This window comes from Microcebus murinus, chromosome 7 (assembly GCF_040939455.1).
Source record: "Microcebus murinus isolate Inina chromosome 7, M.murinus_Inina_mat1.0, whole genome shotgun sequence".
Lineage (NCBI taxonomy): Eukaryota > Metazoa > Chordata > Mammalia > Primates > Cheirogaleidae > Microcebus > Microcebus murinus.
In genome coordinates, this window is record NC_134110.1 from 19,282,941 (window position 1) to 19,302,820 (window position 19,880).

Sequence of the window (19,880 nt, forward strand, 5' to 3'; positions counted from 1 at the left end):
AGAGAGGCTCTGGGTGCCAGTCACAGTGCTGCTTCTGATGGCTGTGCAGCAGCTGAGATGACAATTTGAGATCCAGTCACCGGGAGTGCAGAGCCTGTTCTAAAGCCATGCACACCGTTGCTGAGGCTTCCCTGAGTCCTGTGGCTGAGACTTGACTGCGAGCCTGCCCCACACAAATAAGACCCCGAGAATCACCACCCTGTCCTTTGTCTAAATGCATCTGTGCTTCCCACTTGAAAGCGGTGAATAAGGACAGCCCTTGCATGACTCCGACAAGCCGTAGGATGAAACCAGCACACACAGAAGCTCTGACATGTCGACTCTCTAGATGTTTCCCATTTGCCCTACAGATCTACCATCTACCCTTCTCCACACCGCTCTGTGCCCAGCAGGTGACCTGCATGGACCACAGCACTGAGTTCTCTGCAACTTGTCCTTATGCCAGTAAGAAGCACTGGTCAGAGCCTGGATGGTGGAGAAAGAGCGTGGTCAGAGAATTTATTTCTCCAGCATCTTCTCTCTCCCCCAAACCACACCTCCTGCCAGTGGCTGTCTCCATGCAACTACTTTCATCCTTTGCCTCTTTGCCAAGCCCAGTGGTAGCAATGACTCTGCTGGGGCTACTCCCAGGGACAGCACTGTCCTTTGCTGGTGTCCTTAAACCCTGCCCGCTTGTGGGCAAATAGCCCCACCTCATTAGTTTTGGTGTGCCACCTTTTCTTTCCTTCTGAGATCCTGCCTGATCACCCACCAATGTCAGGATCATGCCAACCTACAAATCCTTCCCTTTTGACTTCTTTGACACACTCAAATGTGCTTGACAATTTTTACTGGGTCTTGGCTGAGAGCTAAGTCCACTCCCTAACAGTGTGTTGCTGGCTGCAGCCCTCAACGGAATCCTCTCATGGCTGGTGCTCAGGCAGAGGTTGCTCTCCTGCTCTCCTGGGATGTTACACTGGGAGCATCTCCATGACCTTTAGGAGTGGCGGCTCCACTCCATGGCAGATGGAAGAGCTGGCTGACAGCTGGGTCAGAATGGAAAGGCCCTGTCTCCCAGCCCCAGCAGGATCAGGGGTCCCCTTGGCTGAGGACATGCTTTGTGTGCACTGTCAGCCATGCCTGCAGCGCCCACTGGGAGGTGCATGATGGGCCTGGGAAGAGAGTCATGGAGTCTTCTATATGTGTGTCTGAGAAGCCCACAGATATGTGATTTTGCAATATTTATGATGCAGATGATTATAAGTGAAATAGGTATTGCTTAGGAAGAACCTAAATTTGATTTAGATGTTTGTTTTGGACTAATTATTTTCTCCTTAGGAACTCCAAAGATGAGAAGTTTGGCTTGCTCCTTGAAACTCTTTCTCACTGGGATGTCAGGGTGAGGAGAGAACATTAAGGAGAAGGAAGGAGACTGAATTCAGGCTTTGTGCTCCCTTGACCTGAAGGCTAGCAAGGCTGGTGGACAGGAACTAACAGGTATGGAAGGCACATGTCACTTAGTAGTCAAAAAGCTCTACCAGCTCAGCAGTCTTCTCCCCCTTGCAGATGGGGAACCTGAGGCTCAGGGAGGTTACATGACTTGCCCATGTCCACAGGAAGTGACAGAGGTCTCCTATTTTCTCTAAAGCCCACAGTCTTTCTTATCTTTTGTTCAAACCCATGGAAGAATTGGGTGGGGACAGAGAAAAGCAAGGCAAGGAAGCATAGAGTTCTCTGTAGGGAAGGACTGGGATTTAGGAGTAAGGGAAAAACCTAAGAGATTTCAGCATCACCTGGTCATTAGCCCTTCCATCCAGTCTGTGCTGGGCTAGAGCACAGTCTTTAGAACAGGAGGTTTGGTGCAAGCATCTAGAATCCTACTTGAAGACTGCCAGGGTCTCAGAACACGCGTCTTTCTCTTGCTGTTTGAGTAAGTTAGGCCAGCTCACGCATTCACTGACCCAAAGAGCGCAAGCCTGCTGGCAGGAGCCACTCACCTGCCTGCTCCAAAGCTACCATCGTTGCCTGCTCGATCAAGTCCCGTTCAATGAAGCTCCTAAAGTCCTCGCTGTACACGCTCAGATCTGGCAACTGGAATGTGTAGATTGGCATCTCCAGGGGGAACTGCTCGTTGTTGCATTCACTCGCCACGTGGGACCGGGCCAGGGAGACGATGGCTGAGCTGGCATGAGAGATCCCCCGGGAAAGTCGTTTTTCTGCAGGGGGACAAGGAAAGACAGCCACAGGGACTGAGTGGTATAGGTGTGGCTCTGTGTCTGCACATGAACACACATGCACACACATGTGCACACACCACACACAGATACACACACCACACACGCAAACACATATACATATGTATACACACAAACACATCACTCACAATCCATGTATACACACTCCCATACAACAATGCACACTGCAACCACAACATGTGCACACACATGCACATGCTCACACATATATGTACATACACGTACACCCATACACACAGATACATGTACATGTACAAACCGCACACATGCACATACCTGAACATGTGCTTATAAATGCTATGTACACACATATATGCACACACATACACAAAATTATACACATACTTGCATACACTAGACACATATATATTAGACAGCAGTATACATATACACACACTACACAGCATACACACATGCATGAAGACACACATACATGTAGATATGTATGCATATACTAGGTGATACACTATACACATGAACACATCTATACCCACATGTTCATGTACATACACTACGTACTATACACACATGTGTATGCACATTGATGTCCTTATACACACTAAATAATACATGTATATACTGTACACACAGGTGCACACACATGGACACATGCATACCCACTACACACATTTAGGCCTGTACACATTAACACACACACATGCACACCCATATCCGTCCACACCAGCCCTTGCACGCTATAAGCCTTTCCTATCCTGCAGGCCGTCCGGCTGCTGTACTAACATCACCACCACCTGGCGTATGGCACTGACGTGAGTCACCGAACGACTCGTAATGCGGCGAGCTGCCAGCCCACTGCACAAGCACACACCAGCAGTGCCAAAGAGCCCCAGGCGTGCTTTTGGGTCTGAAGTTACCTCTAACTCAGCTCTGAGAGCCGTCCTCTCCTGGCACTAAATGGCACCAGGGAGATGCTCTTTGTCTTTGTGCATTTATGTATGTAACACAAGCAGCAGTCTATCCAGTGTTCTCCACTGTGGCTCAGATTTTAGGATAGGTTATTTTTCCCAAAGTTACTGTGATAATCATGTCCCACATGAGCCTCCCTAGGACACACATATTAAGTCATTTAATGTAGTTCTCTCTGACTGGATAGCTCTCGTCATAGCATTCCCAAACATCATGGTCTACTCTGGTCTTACTCTTCTTGATACAAACTACCTTTTTGTGTCTGTGAAAGAGGGAACTGCCCCATACTTGGGGACCCCATGGAGATGGACATGAGGCGTTGGAGAACTGAGGGGCACATGCACCAGCTACCCGGTGGTCAGACAACCAGAGGCTGCTCTCAGCACTGGGCATCTGCCAGCCAGAGTCACCCACACTTGTTCTGGGCTTATTAGTCAGCACCTATTTGCCAACTAATGAGCCGATACTGAGGCCTTAAAGGATTGCGATTCATAGTACAATGTGATGCTATGAAGCAGTTCCAAAATCATGAAATGTTTGGAGTCTGAAGGAAAAAAGCATTTTTGAACTAAAAATAGATTGTGTTAAAGATCAAATAATGGAAATATATGCTCCTACTTCTAACATTTCCTCACCACCACCTCCATGGCTGAACATGTATAATCTCATACACACACACACACTCTCTCTCTCTTAGTTTCACACACAGACACATACTCACACATATATATACACACATACACACTCACAGACTCATTCTTTAAACATGAACTTGTTGATCCTTCTTTTGGATGTATAAGTGAAATGTTTTGCAGGAATTACCATGATCAAAGTTATTCCCCAGAGAAACATAGAGAGATTTTTTAAAAAAAAGAGCTTAGTGGGAAAATGTACAGAATTTCCAGACCACTGACAAAGTCAACTCAAACACTGATGGTTTAGGACAGGGAGGTACACTAGCTATATTTTCTTATTTTCTGTATTTTTGATGCTCTGGGCACCTGGGGCCTCTCTGAAGGGGGCAAGGCTGGCCCTCCCAAGGCTAACCAGTCCTTAGAGATAGAGACTTGCCCAGGAGCCTTCCTTTCTTGTGCAAACCAGCCAGTCCAGGGCCGGGCTCTGAACCACCTTCTCTACCACTCCTATCCTGCAAGAGGCAACATTCCCCTGCCCTAATCACCTTAGGACAGGAACCAGACAATTAGAGACTGGTCCTAGGCCCTACAGCCTGCTAAAATTATTCAAAGTAGTCATGATAAAGGTCACAGAAATCACGACAGATAAAGGCTCTGGCCTACCTCCCTCCCCCCCTGCCTCCTGACTGACGCTGGTGCTTCATCTTCCTCCGTGACAGTCATTTCTGTGTCTGTGTGTCTCACCACACCTGATTCAAACCAATCCTAGGTACATCTTAAAACAGGTAGGCAAACCTTTTCCGAAAGGGACAGATATAAGCATTTTAGGCTTTGTGGGCCAGACAGTCTCAGTATCAACTACTCCACTCTGCCTCAGTAGTGCTGGCGTAGCCACAGGCAATACATACGGGAGCAGGAGTCGGGGAGGGGTGCCAATAATGCTTCATCCATAGGATAGGCAGCGGCCAGATTTGGTTCAGGGTCAGCAAATGCTGATTTGGAATATGGGGTGCTCCATTTTCGATTTTAGTACACTAAGATTTTAGGAAGAACTCAATTAAGGGATACATAAATCCAGTTTTATTAAAAATAGATATGATTGCTCACAAGCCTCAATTAATAGGATTATGCTATGATAGACTCCTGTCTTTTTTTTTTTTTTCTTCCTTAAATGATACCTGAGAAAAATCAGGTAGCAGCAGGTGACAGCTGCACTCATTAGGCCCTGGTTCCGTCAACCTCTCTTGAAGCAGAGAGGAGGGTCCTTCCAGCCCCCTCCTCAGGAGGGTAAGATAACAGGTTGGCTTGTTTGCTGCCAGCCCCCAAAGAGCAGGAACTCTCTGGACTGCCACCGCACCGAGGGTGCCAAGAGCCTACCTGTGCAGAGCTGAGGGCATGACAGGGAGGAGGCCCTGAGTGCAAGACTGAGCCAAACGGCTGGGGGAGATGGCTCCGCCCGTCAGGTGTAATGATGGAAATGAAACAGGACTTAACAACAATTCAACAAGAGGGACACGACAGTGAGCGAGCCTCAACAGCCTCTCCCTGAACCCACTCTGGAGACCACCAGGGGCGGAAGAACGAGGCCCCAAGGAGAGGGGCTGGGGAGACATCTGGCTATGCCTTTTCTCTCCCCAGCACGGCCCCCACGGGCCACTGCCACGCCCATCATCCCAGCAGGGTGGGCTCGTGCCAGCCAGAGGAACGCCAGGCGGTCCTCGAGTGCAGCCGGGTGGGCCCGATGACAATGAGCACTGCTTTCCCGCCTCTCTCCAACACACCCGGAGCCTGGCAGTTACAGCAGAGGGTGGCAGCCTCCGGAAATGAGCACTTTCTAAAAGAGAAGTGCGGGGAGCTTCTCTCAGGGGAAAAGCCGACTGTGGGGAAGGGAACAGGAGGGAATGTTTAGAGCCCAAATGTAAACACTCAAGGCTCTCAGCTTGAGCGCTCAGCCCACTCTCATTCCAACAAGCATGACCAGAGCCCGAGTCAGAGTTCTGTCACCTGTTGTGTACCACAGTGAAGATGGCCGATGACCACAGGCCCCAGGAATTCACAGGGAAACTGAGGAAATAGCTGAGGAGGGCAAGGACTATCAGAGAAGGCCAACAAAGTCCTAAGGCCAGGGAAGTGGAATAAACGGACAAGAGGACAAGATTCAAAAAGGAGCCTCGCAAACACGTGCAAAGAGATAGAAAACCAGGATGGGAATTAATAATAATAATAATGACAAAGAACTAATTTGGAATGGAGAGAAGTGAATGGGGCTAACAGTGAACTCATGTGAAGAATGAATTGGGATGTTAGATCATCAGGTCAAGGGAATCTTTTAGAAGACAAAATAGGAGTTGCAAGAACACAACGGAGGAAGGGTTGTGAAGTATTCAAGGAAAGTAATTTTTTTTACCTAGAATTTTTATTCCACGAAACAAAAATTTAAGTACACTGTGTAAATCTTTTTAGGCACTCAATGCCTTAGGAGATTCACTATGAAAAAACTCTTTTTGGAAGTAGTCTTTGATTTTTTCAGCAAAAGAGAAACAAATATGTATAAATGAAGATATTAATTGTTGCCTAAATAAGCAAAGGCAACAAAACAAATCTAAATATGATTGAGGGCAAGTAGAGGAAGGAAAAGAGAATGTAAAAGCATATTAAGACACTTATATTTTTCAGGGTAATATGCAGTTGTTAAGTTTTTAAGAATAATAGGAAGAAAACCAAAATATTGGTTTTAATAGAATAGAGGTGATTACAATGTGAGTAAAAATAGAATGTATAACTTTCAAACCAGTAGAAAAATTTAATTAGCCAGAGAAGATAGGAAAAAGAATGGATTCAATTCACTACTCAAAAGACAGAGACTCTTGGATTGGATAATAAAGTAAAACCTGATGATAAATTATCTACAAGAATCACATTTAATATGAAAGCATAAAAAAGGCTGAAATAACAGCAGAAAAAGTGATATTCCAGGCATATGTAAACCAATAGTAAGTACGGGTAATGGTTTAATATTGAAAACAAATTTCAAGATAAAAACCATTATATCAGATGGTTTGACAAAGAGACATCCTATATTTTGCTAAAAAAGAATCCTAGAGCAAGATAACCTAAGAATGATGAATACACATACACCTAACAATATAGCCTCAAAACAAATAAAGCAGAAAGGATAAAACTAAGAGAAGAAACAGATAATGTTTATTAAAATTTTTAACTCAATGTGGCTTTTCTAGATAGCAGAATAAGCAGACAAGAATAATCTAAGATGTAGATTCAACTATAGTTTGAATGACAGGCTGAACTAACAGGAACACAGACGAAATTCACTCATAACAGCTCAGGAAGGTCTACCTAATGCAATAAGACAAGAAACTGAATTAACTGTGTCAATATGAAGAAGAATATTAAATTATTTCCTAGGATATGATTGTATATTTGGGAAATCCAAGTGATTCTCTTAGAACAAACTATTAGACCTAATAAGAGAATTTATGTAGTTGACTAGAAAAAAGATAAATAAATAAAAAATAAATTGATTTTCTCTTTGCCTAGCAGGGGTCCTCAAACTTTTTAAACAGGGGGCCAGTTCACTGTCCCTCAGACCGTTGGAGGGCCGTTGGAGAGTGCAGCGCACATTCCACACATGCGCACTGTGGGCCCGGGACGAGTTGGCTGCTAAGCAGGACAGGCAGCGGCGGCAGAAACACCTAGCTGGCTGGATAAATGTCCTTAGCGGGCCGCATGTGGCCTGCAGGCCATAGTTTGAGGACCCCTAGTAGAGTCTTAACAGAATCTGAATACATGGAGAGGCATACGTAATGTTCTTAGATGGAAGAGTAATATTGCAAATGTCAATTATTCTTCAAATGAAATAAAAAATCCAGTCTAATTCCAATCAGAATGATAATTTTAAGGTTTATATGGCAGAGTGAATATTCAAAATGGTAAAAAAAATTGGAAAAGTTTATCAATGGAGGAGTTTGTCTTAAAAGAGAATAATATTAATACTACATTAAACTACTAGAGTTGAGTATAACAGGGTCAGCCACACAGGTGGGAAGTGAGAACTGAACTTTGATCTTTTTCTTTGCCCCCAAAACATCCCTTTCTAAGCAGGCGTGGTGAGTCATGCCTACAAATGATAAAAACTCAGTAATCAGGTTTTTATGAGGTTGTTTGCTTCCCAACCTGATTCCGGCATAGCATCACATGAAAGATAGAAGACCCTTAAACATTCCTTTCAGCTGATTCCTGGTCTTTTGGACAAAACCTAACTCTTTCAGCCAATTGTCAACTAAAGAATCCCTAAATCCACCTATGACTTACAAGCCCGTGATTCAAAAAATGTCCTACCCTTTTTGGACCAAACCAATGTATGCCCTCCATATATTGATTTTTGATTCTACCTGTAATTCCTGTCTCCCTGAAAATGTATAAAAATCAAACTGTGACCCAACCACAGTGAGTCCACTTGCTTAAGTCTTCTTGGACGTGGCTCCAGGCCATGGTCCCCAAATTTGGCTCAGAATAAACCTCCTTAAATTATTTTACAGAGTTTGTCTTCTTTTCCATTGTTAGAAGAACAGAGCGCAAGTTATGTTTGGGTTTTTAATATATGGCAAAGTCGACATTTTAGTTCGGTGGGAAAAGGTGAACTAAAAGGTCAGTTAACATACTTGAATGTGATGTTGAACAGATTTGCTCCTTAAGGAGATAATGCTACTTAAGAAATAATTGAAGGAAGTGGACATGTTTGGTTTGGAAACACCAGGATTCCAGGAGGGATGCTTGTTTTTAATCACTTAAAGGGCTGTTGGGGTCCTAGGGAATTGGACTCATTCTTTTGCTTTTCTGAGGCAGAGGTAGGAGCCATGAATGGAAGCTGCAAATGACATGTCCACGTGGTATAAGGCATGATGCTCCGGGAGTCCCACTTGTCTGCAGCTGGAAGGGGAAGACCCCACCATTCTTTGCACCACCCAACCCGCCTGCGAGCCATGGCGCACCAGCCCAGGGCAGCCGAGCCTGGGCTCAGCCCTCAGCAGTACCTTGGGCAATGTCGTCCTGCCTCTGCAGGCAGGGCCGCTCCACCTTGTGCCCGGGCTGGGGCGGCTCCCGCTCTGGCTGCTTGGGACACCTCCCTTCGTTGAACACATGTGGCAGGTTGGCTGTGTGCACCTGTCGGAGCTGCTCATAGTCGCTGAGAGCGGCTGTCAGGTCCCAGTTTTTCCCTACGGACAAGAAATGACAAGAGATCACAGTATGAATGCGTGAGTAATGGTCTCATCGTAGAAAAGCACCGTGACAAGAAGGGTTTCCCATTAGCACATGAAATAATGAACTTTCTACCAGTAGTTCTTGATTTTGAAAGGGGTAAAACGGCCTTCTGCACAATCTCTAAAAGCAGAATTTCACAGCCATTAACTGACGTCCATCTGAACATGTGCCTAGTCTAGTCTCGTGGCCTCTAGATACACCCACACTTCTAAACACTGCACCCCTGATTATTACATCCCCCTTTGAAAGTCAAGTTGTGGAGTTTACTCTCCAAGGGGAGCAAAGCATAAAGCTAAAATAAATAAAAAGAATTCCCAAAGTTTCTTTGGGCTTTTGCTCGGAGTTTGACTTTTTCTTTTAAGCTTAAATGGGAAATGCAGAAGCCTACGAGAGCTTTTCTTGTTAGAGAGCCTTTCTTTGTAGGGGGCAGACTTTGTGCTGAGATGCAGACTGGACTGCATGCCTGGTGTGGGCCAGCGCTCAGCAGGGCCCCCGCCCTCCACACTGGGTGCTGAAGCTGACACTTCACACTAGGGGGAGCTCTTTGGGGGAGCCGGAACACCGCGTGGGGGCTCTGGTTCCTGGCTCTGAGGGTCAGTAGACTCCAAACCGTAGGAAGAAGCCAGCACACACTGCATCTGGTTCAATTAGGCATCATGTGCTTTTTGAAAGCAAAGAATTAAAAGCTTAGCCTCCATTGTAAGGGGCCAATAAAATCTTATCCTCTCTTGGTTAGCTTTGAATTGCAGGTATTAACTATATTGGCTAATTACACTCTGAATGATGTTGTGTGCACAGTAGAATGAGACTTAATCAGGGGTCCTCAAACTTTTTAAACAGGGGGCCAGTTCACTGTCCCTCAGACTGTTGGAGGGGCGTTGGAGGGTGCGGTGCACATTCCACACATGTGCACTGTGGGCCTGGGATGAGCTGGCTGCTAAGCAGGACAGGCAGCAGTGGCAAAACACCCGGCGGGCCGGATAAATGTCCTCAGTGGGCCGCATGTGGCCTGCGGGCTGTAGTTTGAGGACCCCTGTGAAATGTATAAAACAATATCTGAACCTCTTCCTATTTTCTTTCTACTTCTTTCCATTGCAGACTTGATACTATCAATCATGACATTTAAATCACATTACACAGTCACAATTTAATCATACTTTCCCCTCCATAGCCAGCTAACAAACCCTATAATAGACACATCTTGACACCATCTCAGTGGGTAAGAAAAGCAAACTAAAACCATCTGGGTCACCGACCCAATAACAGAAAAGTTACAGTGGATTTTTGTAAGTGATAATAGGAGGGGGGCATGGATGTAATGCGGACCCCATTGCTGTTTGAAAGAGTAGTGGAGGGGTGGGCAGTGGCAATGACAAACTTGGTTTAGGTAAAACCAAACTAAATAAGAAATCAGAGAATGCATTCTCACTCCTATACCTGACTAACAGACACAGTGTGCAGAACTGCAGCGTACAAATAATACCTATGTGGCCAAACCTGGCATTTTTGAGTCTATGGGGTAGTAACTATCCAATGGGGATTAGCATTCCAGGGCTCAGGTTCTAAGAAGAGAAGGACAAGGATGAGGCCCTGCCTTTAGGGAACTCACCCACCTTTGCAGGTGCAATGGCCTGGGTGTGCACCTTGCTCTAACGCAGCGCTGGGGGGAAAGGTGCCAAGGAAGGGCCAAACTCATGTCAAGGAGGAAGGTCATGGGGAGGGGAGGCAGAGGAGCAGCACTCTAGACCCCAGCTCCTGTCACAAAACACAGGCACACTGACATTGCTGTGAGTGGCAGCAATAGCACTGGCACACAGAACTCTGTCTGTGCAGAGGGATGGGACAGGAGAGGAACAGATTGTGTGGAGCACCTGCTGGGCTCCTGGTGTAACAGGGGCAGTGTCCTAGCCACAATGAGGAGCAGGCATAATCCTGGCATGTCACAGACAGAAAACGAGGCCTGGCGTGGCTAAGGCATTTGCCTGCAGTCCCCATGGGATATGCCATTGTGTTTTGGTTCTCTCCACAGGGCTGCCTGCCCCCTGCAAGGCTGCCCCAGGCACAAGACCTGGACCTGGCAGATTTGTGGCCACCTGGCTCTGCAGGCTGGACACTGCTCTCAGGAGCCAGCCCACTCCCACCCCACTGGGCTTCTCCCAGCCCCAGAAAGAACCTGTCCTGCTGCCCTTGCCCAGTAACTACAGGAGACCCTGCCCAGGACTCCATCCATGGCTCCTGCCATGAGCCCTTTCAGGCTGAGTTGAAGGCAGGAGCAGTTACCACGGGGGAGCTCGGGGGCCAGTGCGGCAGCCCACACTGCAGAATGGGGTGTGTCCCTACCATAGGCACCTGTTAAGGGCTCAACTGTGACCACACGGAGAAGGCAGCTATCTGCCCATCAACAAAGGCCTGTCCATCTGTTCTCCCAGTGACCTCTCACTCTGCTGACTTGCCGACTTGCTCACAACCTCTCCGGATGCTTCGTCACTGCCTTGGACGCACGCTCGCTTCGCTATGCACCAGCCCTGTATCCCTAACCAGTGGGCTTCCTGGTCTAACCTTGCCACAGCGGGTAGCAACAGGGATTCAGGAAGTGTGAGGTGAGAATGGGAGGGAGGTGAGCAGGAGGCAGGGGCTGCTCACAGGCACTCGGCTTCCAAACGCTGCCTTCTAAGGTTCTAAAGACATCCCAGGGACTTGGTACATTAGTGTTCGTGTGTGAGGAAAGGGTCCAAGAGGGCCCTGGAGTGAGAAGAAAACAGGACAGACAATAGGCATATCCTCAGTTGTTTAAGGGGCCAGATCTTCTCAGGCTATGTTTCCTACCCTGCGTAATTCCACAGATAGCAGCTCAGGAGAACCAGGATCGTGAGTGGTGATCTACAGATGCATGGACTGGGATGCCCAGGGGATGAGCCTGGCCTTGGTACAGGCTGGGTCTAAAACCAGGACGCCTAGAGGGTAGGGATGGGGTGGGGGCCGTGCCTGGTGGCCTGGCTGAGGGCTGAGTGCTCAGGGAGCTGGGCTTCAAGCTCCCTTCTCCACTTTTCCATTTTAAATTACTAGGAACCCCAACAGATTTCGCATCGAGTCAGGATGAGAGGAAAGGCAGAGAGGCATGGCGGTGGAACGGGCCTGGCCTGGCAGTCTCAAGGCTGCATGCCCCTGAGACTGGGATACTCAGTTTTGGGAAGAAACACAGTCCAGCAGAGCAGTCAAGGACACAGGTTTTAGAGCCAGGTTTTGAGCCCTGGTCCCCCTCCTACTAATCCTCTGAGAGTGACTGTATCACTTCACCACACTAAGCCTCGGATTCCCTTTCTGTACAAGTGGGATGATAAAATCCATCTAATGAGAATTCTTATGAGGGTTAAATGACACAAGGAGATAGTGTTTGTAAAGTTCTTCCATACGAGAAGCACTAAATACATGGTAGTTATGGTAGTTATCATTATTCTCATTAACTATTGGGTTTTGCTGATGCCTAACTTCTATCACTTAGGGTTAAAATCCAGCCAGTGAAGGAGCTGAGAGTCAAATCCTGATCTGTCTTGATTCAAACCTAAGCTTTTGGGGCTACTGTCCCCTGAACCTGAGCTAGCTTTGGGCGTCCTGGCTCCTGGTTGCTAACACCTCCATCCCTGCCTCGCCCATCTCCCACGACCCTCCACAGCCAGAGCTTGCCTTCTTCTTTGTGGGGTCCCTCGCTCTGCACCCCACCTCGCCAGGGCTTTCAGTGGCTGGGTTGTTCTCTCCTCCCCAGGGACCTACCTTTACCATGTGACATTCTCATTCAAGTGTGACTCATGCCATCTCCCCAACACGGGCAGGTCATCAGGTCCACGGGAGGGCACCAGACGTCTCCTCTAACATGGACATTTTCACACTTCCTCTTCCCCTGCTTCTCTGATACTCCACTGTCTCCTTTGCTGGCTCCTTTGCCCTTTTCTGAACACATGGGTTCACCCAATTTTTCTTTTTATTCTTCTTTTCGTCCCTAAATTTATACCCTTTCTTGCAGATTAAAGTTCAATTCCATGAATAATCTTAAATCTAATTAAAATTTGTATCCTACACTTCAAAGCCAAATATTCAACACTGGCAGATAGCAGTTGACTATTGAGTTTCTATTCTCCTATAATTCTTTATGCACAGAATCCTAATTTATTTTGGATAGTAATTCACACAGCTAGAAATACTTTTCTCTTACAACCAATCTGATATCTTCAAAATATGTTGTCCTTTCTGTATTTGCTTACTGTGTTCCTTCTTCCAGCAGTATTTCCTCAAAGCAGCAGGAGAGTATAACTTCCCAGAGGAGGGCAAAGACTGCCTGTGAAGTTCTTCTCCCAGGCTACACCTCCATTTGTGATGATCACAAGATAGCAAGGTATTTGGATTACTAGCAGGCACAGGTTTCATGGTAAGTACCTAGACCTCTAGTATTGTTTACTGCTGAAAATGTATATGCTTTAAACTTCTAAATCATTTGATTTTTTTCACTGTCTTAAGAGGGAGTAGAATGCAAGTTAAACTTAACATACGTGTTTTGGCATTCAGGGGGGATGTGCTGCTTTAATTTAGCACAAAGGTATCACAGCTCTAAAGGCAAACTACAAATCACAGATACATGAACTCACAAGAGGATATGGAACAGGAACCTACTAAACTCAGGGGGAAAAAAGGAATCAAATTGTTTTAGAAGTGAAGTTTAATTATAATGGAGCAAAGGGAAAACAGACCACAGAGAGCATAGTAAGAATCATAAAAATAAAAAAATTTAGTAGAGTAAAACAGAAAAAAACACAACATTAAAGAGAAATAGTAGAATAGAATATAGGTAAAAGAAATTTAACATAATTAGAGCCCCAAATAAGAAATCTAGAATAATGGAAAAGAAAAAAGAATTTTAAAACTTTAATTAAAAATGCAAACATTTCTGAAATAAAGATTTGACTCCACATATTGAAAGGGCACAATGTATATAAGAAAACTGGTCTAGTATCATCAATACCAACATATATCTTTGCAAAATTATTGTGCCTTAAAGATAAAGAGAATTCTTTGAATATTTAAGCAAAAAGGAAAGAAAATCAGGTTGGCAACATACTTGTTGGCAGCAGCATTCAATGCCAGAAAACAATGGGGTCACACCTACAAGATACTGTAGAAAGAAATCAGTATGAGATGAGAAAGCTTTATGTCCATTCAGGCTAGTCTTTAGTGTATAAAGCCTACAGACAAACCATTTTAAACATGTCAGAGTTCAGGAACCATTCCCAGACCCCCCAACCAGCACTCTTCTTGGGCTCTTACACTCCAGGGAAATATTCCCCTGCCCTCTCACCCCAGGGCCAGGTGCCAGACAACTCAGGACAGCGCCCGCACCTTGGACTGCTAGAATTATCCGGACCAGCTAACCCTAAACCTGCTTAGCCTACTTCTCCTGCCTCGCCCATTCCTACCCGAGGAAACCACAATAAAGGGCCCCTGCTCAGGTTTTCCACCTGCTCCCCTGCCCCCTGGCCAGCCTGGCGCTTCCCGGGGGGCCCTGAGTGCTGTGCTGCGTGTCCTGCTTCTAGGGGGAACTGTGAGTAACAAACTTCTTCCTTCACGACAGTCATTCCCACGTCTGCATGTCTTACCATGCCTGATTAAAGCAAATGCCAGGTACATATGGAAACAGCAGACACAAGAGGTAAGGATATCTGCATACTAAATTCAAAAGCAGAAACTTTTATAAACTACCATGAGACACTAAGACAAACACACTGACATACATGATTACCGAGAACAGATCGCCATAAATAGCAGGATAGACAATACTATAGTAACAAACAGCCCCCAAATCCTAGAGATCCTAACAGCAAGGGTTTACCTTTTGTTCCATGAGCCTGCCCTGGACTGAGCTGCTTGCCGCACCTTCTCACTCCAGGATTCAGGCTGACAGCGCAGCCACTCTTAAAAATTGCCTATCACTGTGGCAGAGGAACAAAAAGCTGGGAGCATCTCCCAACAATCAAATACTCGGGCCCAGAAGTGACATCGCACTTCTGTTATGATCCATGGCCACAGCTAGTCACAGGGTCCCATGCAAGCACTGGGGCCAGGAGGGGCATCCTCCCTGTGCCCACAGGGGGAGGCAGAGAGCTGGGCATAGTCTGTGAACAGCAGCAATGATTAATACCCTGGATGTAAAATTAACACACATGGATAAATAGCCTTCAGATGTGAACAAAAACACATCAGAAGACATGATGGAAGCAGAACATTCTATTTACAATTGCAATTAAAAGGATAAAATACTGAGGAGTAAACTTAAAAGAAACGCACACAACATATGTGTGTAAAACTTGTAATATTTCTGAAGGGCAAAAGTAGAACTGCACATACTATGTTCTTAGTTAGGGAGACTCAATATCGTAATTTCTCCCTAAGCTAACTTAAAACTTTAATTTGATTCTAATAAGTAAGCAGGGTTTTTTCCCCTTTCTTGGGATTCAGATAAAATGATTTTCATGTTCACTTAGAAAATAAGCAAGAATAACTGGAAACTCAGAAAGTTCGAGCAGAGAGGAGGTGGGAGCACGCCCAGACCTGAACCTACTCTCCCACCTCAATCACTAATCACTGGTCTATAAAAGGTCAGACAAAGCAACGGATCATAACAGAAAGCCCCAGAGAATCTCCAATACATACAAAATGTCAAAAGACAAATGTCAATCTGGGAAAATGCTTGCAACTCGTATCACAAAGGGTTTATTTCTAAAGTAGGTCAGCTCCTGGACAAAGCTAAAGAAGACACGTGAGGCTGGAACTGTGGGGGTGAAGGCCGAGGACTGGGCGGAACAGCAGCAGCCCCCAGCAGAGGTGCAGCGGGGACTCTGCTGGCTTGGTAGGGGGCACAGAGTAGCAGGGATCTTCAGGGGTCCGCTGTGGCAAGGGGGGCTGGCCTTTATCCACCTTTATACTCAGACATAGAGAAGTCACTGGGGAGTAGTTGCCCTTAGGGAGCGCCTTGGACAAGGTGACTCACTATGGCGGGGGCCCCTGCAGAGGGACTCAGCCAGAGCCATCAGCACCCACCCCTCTCTACTCAGGGAGGAGTGCCTGGGTCCCCGGGGAAGGGGTCTGGGCGCTAGAGCAGACACTACAGTCTGTGTGTGTGTGTTGCCAGAAACCAATAAGGAAAAAAAAAAAAGATTAACAATCCAAAAGACACAGGCAAGTGGAAGTGCAGAATTATATAACCTGCAAGAATGGCAATTTTGTGATATTCATCAAAATTATAAATGCATTTATCCCATGACCCAGCAATTGCACTTCTGAGAATTTATCCTACAGAAATACCTGTACACATAAAATGAGGTATATATAATATAGTCTTTGCAACATTGTTTCCAACAGAAAAATAATGGAAACAAGCCAAGTGGCCATCTATGGAAGATGATTTAGATACCCTAGAGTGCATGCCACCTAACACGATGTGATGCTGTTGTATGAAACCGCTGTAGCATACATTAGGGAGTGGAAACACTTATAATCCTACCTTTGGGTAAGGATAGAAATATACACACACACACACGTTTTGCTTGCATCTGCATATACAAATGCTGGACAGGTGAACATGAAACAAATACAAGTGGTGACCCAGGGGTCAGGGCAGGGTGGGTTAGAGGGGACGGAGGGGTGCAATATTTTTAAAGTCTACCTCTTGACCTATTTGAGAAAATTAGCTATCTAAAACAAATAGGAAAAACTTTAAAGTTTACAAAAGAATTTAAAAATAATTATCTTGTATTTTAAGTGTATTAGAGTGGCAACTTTCTCATAATATTTAGTTTGCCATATTGCCAGAAATGGAAAATCTCATCTCATTTACTTTTGTGGGCAACAATTTTGAATTCCCTAGCTATCAAATACAAACAGAAACAGAAAGCCGAAATAACTGATCCTCTAAACTAACTGATATTTGTAAGGTTAGTTTTAATTAGCTTATTTTTAATGGAATATGGAGAAGGAAATTAGCTCAAAGGCTGCTAAAGTAATCTGCCAATAGGTCCTTGTTCACTAGCTGCTTGTTCATTTTGAACTGAAATTATGTTACTGATACTTTGTTGAAGAATCTTAGATACAGAACACTTAAGAAGGACAAGAGCTTCGAGCCATTCACTCTCTGGTGTGCGAGGTAGCTTCTGTGCACACCACTGCACTGAAGCTCCTCTTTTCAAAACTGCCAACTACTCTCCCGTACAGAAACCCAAGGTCGCCTCTCTGTTCCCATTCAATAGAGCTACCCACTACCTCCTTTTCATTCACTCTCTTCCTATTCTTCCAAAATGCTGCACTCATCTCATCGTCCTCTTATGTCCCAGGCTGCGCTAGTCCTCTCCATTTAACGGTCCTCGTCCTCCTTCACTAAAACTCCAGATGTTGCCTCTCCTCGGTGCTCAGATCTGGACCCAATTCTGTTGGGAGCACTTGTAAGAAATTTTTACTTCTGATTTAAAGGAATGCAGACTTAAGAGGAGAGCTGACGTGTGCCGCTAGTCTTCCTTGGGCAACTTCTGCCTCCTCTTTGAGTCCCAATTTCTCAACTTTGAGAGATGACAGAGATTCGTCTCTAAGGGGCACTCTAAATTCTGAAAGTTAACAAACAACGCAGGATGGAGTCTTCTACCGCTATTCAGATGTCCAGCTGGAAACCCCAGGAAGCGCGAGGCCATCAGCAGGCAACACTCTGGACTGGTCTGCACGCGCCGCTGCACCCTGCTCCCCTCCTGCCACCACCCGCGTGCACCCATCCTCACCATTCCCCTGACACCACTCCGTCACCTGCATCGAGGACCTGCGCTCTGCCAACCCCAGCAATCCCAGTGTCAGCCACTCCCTTCTTTGACCATGTGGGCCCCCGCACTCTCGGTTTGTCTCCTCTTCACGCACTGCTCTTTCTGGTCTCCTCTGCCAATCCTTCTCTGACTCCTGGCCTCTGCTTGCAGAAGGGCTCCAGCCCCGGGGCCGTTGCTCTTCCCCATCTGCACTGCTGTCTGGCTGCTTGCTGTAAGCACCATCTAAATACTGAGCACACTGGATTTTTGTCCCCAGCCTAGCTCTTGACTCGCATATCCAACTCCTGACCCTGTGTCTCAACTTGGCTGGCTAAGAGTAGCCCACTCCTAGCATGGCCAAGCCAAAGACCCATGCAGCCACGACTGTTCTTACTCTCACACCCCCAGCAGCAAATCTGTTTGGCTGTACCTTACAATATAGATTCTTGATTTAATCCCTTCTTGAATTCTCTGCCATTACCACCCTAGCTTGGCCAGCTCCCTTGCTTGGATTACTGCCCGAGTCCCCTGGCTCCTGTCCTTGCTTCACTGCGGTGTCCTACAGCCTGTTCTCCACAGGGCAGCCAAAGTGGCCCTTTGAACATGTAAATTTTGGCATGTTCCTCTCCTTTTAAACCCCAGAGACTTTCAATTATTTTCCAGATAACTCCAGAGTCCTCCACAGCCTCCAGGCCCTTTGCAATCTGGCCCTGGGTACCATGTGACCTCACCTCCTTTTTCTCTTTGGACTCCAGCCACTCTGGCCTCCTGGCCAGGACTTTCCCACCACAGGCCCCAGCACTGGCTGATTCTTCTGCTTGGATTGTTCATTCCCAAAATACCAACACTGCTTTCTCCTTCACTTCACTGTGGTCTCATCAGAAAGGCTCTTCCTGACCATTTTATCTACAATGCCATGCACCCTGTGATCCATCAATCCCACTGCTAGAGAGACACCTGTACATATGCCATATGCACAAAGAGCCATGGCAGCCCCATTCATAACAGCAGTAGAAAAAAGAAAAAACAAGTTAAATATTTATCAAAAGCAGAATGAACAAATACACTTGGTCTATTCAAATAATGAAATACTATGCAGCAACAAAAAAGAAATTAAACTCCATATAACAATAATAGATGAAACTCAGGAACATATTGTTGCAGGAAAGAAGAAAGTTCCTAAATATCATACAGTTGGGTTCCATTTGTGCAAGGATCAGAGCATGCAATGATAAACAACATATTGTCTACAGGTACAGATACACATGGTAAAATGCTCAAGGAAAGCAAGGAAAAGGTAAATGCAAACTTCAGGGTAGTGGTCATCTCCAAGGGGAGAAGTAATGTGAAGGGTTAGGAAGAAGCACAAAGGGATTTCAAAGTTGATGACAAATTCCATCCCTCCACCCTTTTAAAGCTGGGTGGTTTAAAACTGCTTTATTTTTATAATTAGTTTTGATAAATTTTGGTAATTCCTCAATATTTGATAAAAATAATGAATTAGAGTAGGTTATGCTGTGGCCATCAGTAGAGCTTCCCACCACACCCGTCAGTAGCTTAAAGACAAAAGGCTTATTCCTTTCTGCACACAGTAGTCCAGAGTGGGAGTCCAGGCCAGGGGTGGCTCTGCTCCACACACTCACCCAGGGAGCCAGGAGTCATCTTAAATAGGTGACTTCCAAGCTGCCCTGTGTGGTACCAGCGGCCTACTCAGCCAGAAGGGGAAAAAGCCCAGAAGAGCACCCACTTCTCCCTTATTTCACTGTGGTCTCTCCTTCAACCTCAGATGGGCTCTGATGGGACAGGTCCAAAAGTACACATGTCACTCTTTCTGCTGTTCCACTGTGGGAGTTATTACAGGGTGACATCGAAACACACAGGAGCCTGGGAAATGAGGCCTTGTCACCTGCTTAGGGAAGAGGAAGAGTGCACTTGGGTACACAGCTAGTTGTTTCTACCCCAAACATTTGACA

The 19,880-nt window shown here is 45.9% G+C and overlaps 1 protein-coding gene across 2 annotated transcripts in view; it reads right to left on the bottom strand.

The window, feature by feature from the left end:
- OTUD7A (OTU deubiquitinase 7A) overlaps nt 1–19,880 on the bottom strand; it is a 286,462-nt gene that overhangs the window by 66,263 nt on the left and 200,319 nt on the right. For both annotated transcript variants that reach the window (XM_012764622.2, XM_012764624.3), the window contains 2 exons: nt 8,851–9,033; nt 1,977–2,195 (listed from right to left, as the gene is read on the bottom strand). In XM_012764622.2, coding sequence (XP_012620076.2) covers nt 1,977–2,195; nt 8,851–9,033 — 402 coding nt within the window. The remainder of the gene's footprint in view (nt 1–1,976; nt 2,196–8,850; nt 9,034–19,880) is intronic.